Here is an 8,753-nt window from a genome sequence, read left to right as displayed (position 1 = left end):
TATTGTGCCACCAGGAAACATTTTACTGCCAGGCAGAGGAATGTTCCGTCTTGTGCACATGTGGGGGGAGGTCAAGTGACCGCAGAGCGTCACGAAAGTTCAGGTAATGTAACAATACCCCTTAAAAAGGCCTGTACTGGCCACTCTGTACATTCTCTGTGACGAGGACGCTATATGGAACCGTTCCAGTTAAACATTCTACCGGACCAAGGAACCTCAAATTACATATTCTACAGGATCAAGAACCGCCAGTTATACATTCTACGGGACCAAGAAACCTCAAATTATACATTCTATCGGACCAAGGAACCTCCAGTTGCACATTCTACAAAACCAAGGAACCTCAAGTTACACATTCTACAAAACTAAGGAACCTCAAGTTACACATTCTACAGGACCAAGGAACCTCAAGTTACACATTCTACAAAACCAGGGAACCTCAAGTTACACATTCTACAGGACCAAGGAACCTCAAGTTACACATTCTACAAAACCAGGGAACCTCAAGTTACACATTCTACAAAACCAAGGAACCTCAAGTTACACATTCTACAAAACCAGGGAACCTCAAGTTACACATTCTACAGGACCAAGGAACCTCAAATTACACATTCTACAGGACCAAGGAACCACAAGTTATACATTCTACCGGACCAGGGAACCTCAAGTTACACATTCTACCGGACCAGGGAACCTCAAGTTACACATTCTACAGGTTCAAGGAACCTCAAGTTACACATTCTATAGGTTAAAGGAACCTCAAGTTATACATTCTACAGAACCAAGGAACCTCAAATTATACATTCTACAGAACCAAGGAACCTTAAAATTATACATTCTACCGGACCAAGGAACCTCAAATTATACATTTTACAAGACCAAAGAACATCAAGTGTAACATGTTGGCTGTTGAGTGTTTGTTCCCAGGGGGAGAAAGACCCTTAGGGGCAGATTCACCAAGCACCGGTAAGGTATTGCTCACCCGATCCGGCATCAACTTATCTCGACTCCGTCGCACCCCGAGCAGCCACTTTACCTTTCGTTCCAACATTGCCCCTTACTCCTTTTAGACTGTAAGCTCTCAGGATCACGGCCCCCATTCCCTTCTATATCTGTTTGTGCAGGTTTGTCCTCACTTGTATGGAACCGTTCATGTAATATACATCACTCTGTATCCCCAGTATACCGTGTCATGGAACATGTTGGCGCTTTTCAAATACACAATAATAATTTGGTGTGCCGAGCGGTACCGGCACTTGCTGAATCTGTCCCTTAGGCTTCCCCGGGAAGAAAGTGGAAGATTCTCCAGAACAAAGGGGTTTAGTGAGCACCTACTGCACATACCTACCCGACCGACTACTACAGCGCCGTTCCACCTACCCGAGGGGAAAACAAACGTACTGAATATTGATCAAATATAAAGGCTGAAATGACGTGCTTTTTTGGCAATATTTAATGTCTTCCGTCCGGTTGGAAATATCCAAAGCCACTGCGGTGGCGCCTAGCTCCATTCTCCAGTACTGACACTGCCGCTGCCGCTGTATAGTACCAGTGGTGGTGACATCAGAGGTAGGCGCCAACCGCGGCTTTTTGGTTATTATTATTTCCAGACAGAAAGAAAACATTAAATATTGTCAAGAAAAATACGCATTTTAAAAAAAGTCTACCACTGTCAAGGTACGTTACGGTTAGACTTCAATATTCTTAATAATGAAGATAAACGATACCTTCATGTATAATCAACACCTCGTACAGCATGAATATATATCTTAATAGAAAAAAGAAGCCATTTCTCCCGCTGTAGCCGGGTCCCTGTGGCCCTAGGAGGGACATACCCTCTTATAAAAGGACCCTACCACAAATAGCTGCAGGGGCTGCTCGGCTGGGCGGGCCGCGCTCTTGCGGGGTTTAACGCTGGCTTTCGGTTCGTCCTCCGATTGTTTCCCTTCCCCCTCCTCCGCGTACTTTTTCCTCTTCACTTGCCGGTTGGATCGTCTCTTCTGAAGAAAAAAGAAGAGAAAAAAACCCACAATGCATCATCCACCTGTTAGGGCCGCAAAACCAGCGCCAACATTTTTACCACCGGTGATTCCGCGGCATTTCCAGTCATGTGATCGCTTCGATACCGATAGTGTAATTCCCCCCAACCCCCCACACCCAATCAGTGACGTAAGGGGAGGGCCCGATCAGGCTATTTGACATCTCGATTAGCAGCCGTTTTAATTTACAACGTGGACTCATTTTCCAGGAACAAAACACAGTTTAAATCAAAAAAGATAAAAAAAGATAAATCGTACTACACATTATGGGGAAGAAATAATAATAAAAAAAGGTAGAAATCAGATCAAGGTATGAATGTGCTCCTTTCATGCAGAAGGAATTCTAACGCCGCACAAGAATAACGGCCATTATACATCAGTGCCGAGGTCTCTTCTCGGAAAGGCCTCTACAATTATCCAGTCATCAAAGCGATTGGGGAGAAACAGACGCGGCCGTGTAGTCATTCAGACCAAATAAGATTGGGGTGGGGGCCGCTGCGTTGCTTTTAACTGCAGTTTCTCGCATGCTGGATTTCGGATGCTGTTCCGGATTCTGCCCAGACGCGCAATGCCGCTGGGAAATGGCAACACTAAGCCGATGGCGTTTATAAAAAGTCCCAGAAGATCTTTTTGCCCCAATTATAACTTTTTTCCACGCTCCCCCTTTCCCTTAGATCAGGGGTGGTAAACTCCAGTTCTCAAGGGTCTTCGACTGAGCCACCTGTGCTGAAGCAGGGATATCCTGACCTCTTGTTGGTCCTTGAGAACTGAAGTTGGCCGCCCGTGCCTTGGATTTTCAGATACTAGGAACCCTCCTTGCATACTAAACATATAAAGGAGATACACTAAAGGCGAGTGCCAACAGTGTACCCTGGGCTGTACTTTGTCGGTACAATCTGCTCTAGCTCTCAAGAGCTAACAATCTAAATGTCGGTACCCGAGGCCCAGGGAGATAAAAGTGACTTGTCCAAGGTCACAGGAAGAGTGGACACTGGGATCTGATCTGTTAATCAACATTTCAAAGGCAGTGACATTACCACTAAGCTACTTATTCAGCCCAACGAACACACACACACCGAAAAATGACAATACGCAGAAGTACGGATATGGGACGCGGAGGGAGTCCCTCCACGCGCCAACACTTCTCCTCTCAGAAATGCTGGTGGACACCCATCATGTATGAAACCCACCTGTGAGTCCTCGTCTTTTAGCGCCCGTGGGGTTCCCTCCGTGTCCGACACGTCATCGGAGGACTCGATCTTCCTCTTGGGCTTCTTGCCCAGAGTTATGATGAGTTTGCTGTGAGGGGGAAGAAAACGTCCGGACATTAACAAGCAGAGCGCGGTCAAATCAGAGTCCACAGAGCCGCATGTACAAGGCGCCAGAGGCGGTTTGCACACAACCTGCCCATGTACTTGGCAGTGATTTTTGTGCACTTGCTGCATTTGCTCTGCTGTTTTTATCCCGCACACATACAGTACACACCACACATACACACAACACACACCTATTTGAGAGATCAATCAATGGTTTTCTGTTTTGGAAGAACACATGTATTTTCTTCTGGTCCTGTTAAATATGGCGGTTATCACTGTACTGAGGATCTGTCATACTTAACAGACTAATATATACAAATGTATTTGTAAGTATAAACACACACACGGACAAAAATGGCCGCTCTCCCTGGCTAAAAGGCTTAAGCAGGCAGCACGGTACAAACATTCAACAATGGACAGGTCTGATCCCATGAAGTGTAAAGAAAACATCATTTAATAAGTCCAACTAAACCAGCGCCAGTCGGTCTTATTAAATGATAGTTGTGAAGGTAGGGGTAGATTTGGCTGCTTTGAATAAAGGTTAAGCCGCCATTACCCCTACCTGTCAGTAATGTGCTGTGTAGCCTGGTTCCAGCACTTCAGGGGTTGCAGGCGGGAATGTTGCTAGATTCATGTAACACAATTTATGTTGCATTTAACCGACCAATCAGGGGGCCAAGCAACATTGGAGGCACTTGCCATTGGCCCTCCCTATGTGTATCCATGATGTCACCATGGGGTATAAAAGGTGGCGAGGGAGGCCCCAGTTAGTTCCAGCTCCAGGCATGAGTGCATTGGATTCCTGGGTTCCTGTTAAGGCCGTAATTATACCAGAAATCGCTGGCGACGCCGCTTGCAGCTTCAAAACAATAAAATCCAATGAAAGCGCACATACCAATCGCGACGGTAACGCCGCGCCAAACTACAAAGCTTCTGTCTCATGAAGAGATTTTCAATTTTGTTTTTCACAGGCGACGGCCGCATCATGTGATTTGCACGGCCAATCACAGTGCATCTTAAACAAACCAACTGGTCATGTCTCCTCTGCAGTAGCGCTACAAATCGCTTTTGCATGTGCACGTCGCCCAGCGACGTCGCTACGATGACGTCACCGGATCGCTCTGCAGTTTCTGGTATAATTGAGGCCTAAGGGCTTCCGATAGCAGTTCCTGTTAGACACTGCGTGGGAGCAGAACGGGGAAAACGTCCTAACAGTGTCCCCCCCATCAAGGCTTGTAGGGTTATCTCCAGTTACCCCAGTTGGGGGAATGTGTGTTTTATGTAAGGGACAGTTGTGGACACCATTTTCCAATAAATGCATTTTTATTAACTCTGTAGTTCTGTCTGGCGAGTTGATCCCTGGTGTGTTTACTCTGGTATCCCGTGACAATACTGTCTTTACATTTTGTGATGTGCCGGTATTTTTGACCAACACACACACACACACACGTAAGAAGAAAAGATGAAGACCTCATTGAGCTCAAAAGCCAACACCTATTACATTGCAGAGGTACAGATAATTGAAGAATCAGTGGAGAAGTCTTCATCATAAACAACTTAGTGGAGTATGAAAGCTGATCAGAAACAGCAGCCAGAATCGTCATTCAGGTGACAAAGATACAGGCTTCAAATAATCCAAGTGTACGCTCCAGCAAGAAGTCGCGGATACGGACGTGGAACACTTCCACTATGAAATCAACCAACTTAATGGTCTAAAGGTGACAATTTCCTTTAAGGGAGATTTCAATTAAAAGATTGGTGCCCATCAGAAAGACGAAGTAAGTCTGATTACGGTAACAGGAATGAACATGGGAGACAAGATGGGAGACAAGATTGGGAACATTTGCAGAATGTGAAAACTTCTATATTATGAATTTATTCAAGAAGAATCCAAATAGAAAATTGACTTGGAATGGACTCAAATATGAAATGGACTATATCTTGGCTTACAAGTAACATCTGATTGCACAATTCTTCACCGTTTTGACACGAGGAGTGATCACTTAGTTGCAAATTACATCTGAATGCTAAGCTGGGAAGAAGAAAACTGATTAAAAAGAAGACAAAAAAAAACAAACACCAACATCACTAAACCTCAAGAATAACCACAAAGAATTTCAACACAAGCTGAAAAAACGCTACAGCTTGCTCGAAATGCGCGGGAACACAAACGAACAATGGAGACATGAAGGATGAAACATGATAAAACTGAAAAAAAAAAACACAAAATAAGAAAGTATCGCAGGCAAAAGCATTAATGGGGAGACAAGAAATGAAGAAATCCCAAGACGCAAGAAGAATTGTATATGCAGAGCTGTGAAAGGCGATCCGCAAACGCATAACTGAAGATAACTTAAGATGTAAGAAAATGTTACTGTGATATAGTTAGACAGGTGAGGTTGAAAAAAAAAAAAAAAAGTTAAGACATGTCCATCAAATTCAACTAATGTTAAATTAAATGGAAGCTGCAGTTCAAGGTGCCATTTAAAAAAATAAATCAATTCAATATGTGCATCAATACAATCTGCACACTGACAAGTGATTAGCTAAGTTGCCGATCGATCCGTTCTCCTGTAATCGATCGCTTTGCTCGGGGGTTATTTAATTCACTGTTATTGCTACAAAACAGTACCCACCGATGCAAAGTTCTGTGGAGAAGATCATGTGACCAGGCAGGCACTAGACACAATTAGTGCACTTCTAGAGAGAGGGCAGGGGTCAAGAGCCAGAGCCTGTCTCAGAAGGGGAAGGGGATGTGACTTTGTAAATGGTTTTTATAGAAACACAAATTCTTGTTACATTATAATACATTAAAAATGTCTTTAAAAATTGTTTAAAAGAAAATGCTACAAGTATTTTCTCATCATACAGAACCGATTTATTAAAAAAAAAAAACACATGTAGGATATTGCTTGAATTGCAGCTTTAAGGGAAGACCCCATGTTGTTTCTACTGCCCTTGGGTTGAATAGTTCTTTTGGAAGCTCCCTTGAGCTGAATATATCTGCATATAATTATATCTCCTCTTTGGCGCCTCTTTTCTAATGTAAACCAGTCTAATGTCTCTAGCTTCTGAGATTTCCCATCCCCTTTATTAATTTGGTGGCTCTTCTCTGCACTTTTTCTATTTCCATAATGTCTTTTTTATGGAGAGGCTCCCAAAACTGTCCTCCATATTCACAGTATGGTCTTACTAAGGATTCATTCAGTGGGGAAATGTCGCTTCCTTCCCTTGCACCCATACCCCATTTTCGGCAAGTTAAAATCTTAAACAACTCAGAAATCAGCTCTTCCCAAATTTATACCTAGGATCAAGGTGGGGTGCAGACAAGGGAATACATGAATAAAGTCTACCAAAAAGCTACAAACTAACCCTTTAATGTCTGTACTCAAAGGCCTTCCTCTCCTAAATAAGTTACATTTTATTACATTTCCAGAGGGAGGTCTTTGAGTGCAGGCATACAAGGGTTTTATTGTATTATTGTAGTGGACAAGATAAGATCTTGTTTGCCTTTGCAGCTACTGCCTGGGATTGGGCACTATTGCTAAGCCTGCTGGCTACCAGCACTCCTAAATCCTTCTCCATCAAGGATTGATCTAATTGTGTCCAATTTAATGTGTAAGTCACCTGTTTATTCTTGCTTCCCAAATGCATAACCTTACATTTATCTGTATTAAACCTCGTCTGCCATTTACCTGCCCACGTTTCCAGTCTCTCCAAGTCCTTCTGAAGAGAAATTACATCCTGCTCTGATTCTATTACCTTACACAATTTAGTATCATCAGCAAAGATGGAGACTTTGCTCTCGATCCCAACCTCAAGGTCATTAATAAACAAGTTAAAAAGCAGGGGTCCCAGTACCGATCCCTGAGGTACTCCACTCACGACTTTAGCCCAACCTGAAAAAGTTTCATTTATGACAACCCTCTGTTGTCGTTCTCAGGGGTGCATAAAGTGGTGGGCGCAAGATTTTTCAGGGGGGGGGGGGGTGTGCGCAGCGGCCCCGCACTCTTTCCCACGGCATTTAAATTAAGTGCCGGGGGATCGCGTGAGGTCTCTGCAATGTCTCCTACCTTGTCTTTGTCGCCGTGTCGCCATGGCAGCACGGCGTCAAATGACGCCGCAGGGCCACGTGACATGACATCACGTGACCCTGTGGTGTAATTTGACATCGAGGAAAAGGAAGGAGGGGGCGTGAGCCGGTAAGGAGAGCAGGCAGGAGTGCGCAGGGGGAAAAGTTTGCGCACCCCGGTCTATCCATCAACCAGTTTTCAATCTAGGTGCAAATATTTTAATCGAATCCAATTTGCTTTATTTTGCACACCAACCTCGTTTGGAACCGTATCAAAACGTTTGTAAATCTAAGTACTATAGACCACATCAACTGCGTTACCCTGGTCTAAATTCCTACTTATATCCTCAAAGAAGATGTTAATAAGGTTAGTTTGCACGACTTTCATAAATCCATGCTGACTATTACTACATTTTGTTATCTATTAGGTATTCCTGAATATTATCCTGTACTATACCTTCAAGTAGCTTCCACACTTTTAGATGTCAGGCTTACAGGTCTGTAATACCCCGGATGTGATCCAGCCCCCGTTTTAAATATAGGCACCACATCTGCTTTGCACCACATCTGCTTTACATCAATCTTGTGGTACCGAGCCTGTGGAAATTGAGCCCCTGGATATTAAATATAAAGGTTTGGCTATAACTGAACTTAACTCCTTAAGAACCCGTGGGTGCAAGCTATTGGGGCCAGATGCATTATTTACTTTCATTTTATCAAGCGGCCTTTGCACTTCTTCCTCTGTTAGTTAAATGTTGGTTGCGATTGTGGCTTCCTGAGGTTGCAATAGGTTTGCAATTGATGCTTCCCTGGTAAATACAGAGGCAAAAAATGTATTCAATACCTCCGCCTTTTCCTTCTTTCCAATAATGTGCCTGCCCATCTCACATGGGAAGGGTCCTATATTTCCTTTTTGAATATGTTTGTTATTAAAGGTGTACAAAGAACTTGTTTTGGTTTGATCTTGCTTTCTATGGCAATCTCATTCTTGTTAATGCGATTGCCATGCCTTATAATTCTGGTACGATACCTCCGTCCCTTCTGACTTTAAGAATCTAATCACCTGCCTCTTCTTTTCCATTTCCTCCCCTTCCTGTTTATTTAGCCACAGTGGTTTAGACTTGTTTCTTTCATATTTATTACCTAAGGGTTTACACTGATAAATGTGCTTCTATACTAAATGTTTTTAAGATTATTTTTCTTTTTACAAGAACTTCATCCCAATTTATTCCTTATAGACTCTTTGTTTTTTTAAATGACACTGTGTTATGATCAGTTTCCCAAATGTTCCCGGACTTGAATATTTGTTATTACTTCTACATTGCT

At 43.3% G+C, this 8,753-nt stretch overlaps 1 protein-coding gene across 1 annotated transcript; it reads right to left on the bottom strand.

Annotated features, from left to right (window-relative positions):
- Positions 1 to 31: 31 nt before the first annotated feature.
- On the bottom strand, positions 32 to 4,544 carry LOC142483022 (chromodomain-helicase-DNA-binding protein 9-like). Its single transcript, XM_075583119.1, has 2 exons — positions 3,230 to 4,544; positions 32 to 2,000 (listed from the first exon to the last, which is right to left on the bottom strand). Exons 1-2 carry the CDS (start codon positions 3,482 to 3,484, stop codon positions 1,821 to 1,823), a joined length of 435 nt encoding a protein of 144 aa, XP_075439234.1. The 5' UTR covers positions 3,485 to 4,544; the 3' UTR covers positions 32 to 1,820.
- Positions 4,545 to 8,753: the final 4,209 nt, after the last annotated feature.

This window comes from Ascaphus truei, unplaced genomic scaffold (genome assembly GCF_040206685.1).
Source record: "Ascaphus truei isolate aAscTru1 unplaced genomic scaffold, aAscTru1.hap1 HAP1_SCAFFOLD_2880, whole genome shotgun sequence".
Taxonomy (NCBI): Eukaryota; Metazoa; Chordata; class Amphibia; order Anura; family Ascaphidae; genus Ascaphus; species Ascaphus truei.
The sequence above is the reverse complement of the archived record's forward strand: the minus strand, read 5'-3'. Positions and strand labels throughout refer to the sequence as shown.

Bases quoted from the DNA above. Each gene is read 5' to 3' on its own strand.
- LOC142483022 (XM_075583119.1), bottom strand. From the start codon at position 3,484: ATGCAGCAAGTGCACAAAAATCACTGCCAAGTACATGGGCAGGTTGTG. The intron at 2,001-3,229 runs GTGGGTTTCATA...TTTTTTCTTCAG, and splicing joins TAAAAGACGAGGACTCACAG to AAGAGACGATCCAACCGGCA.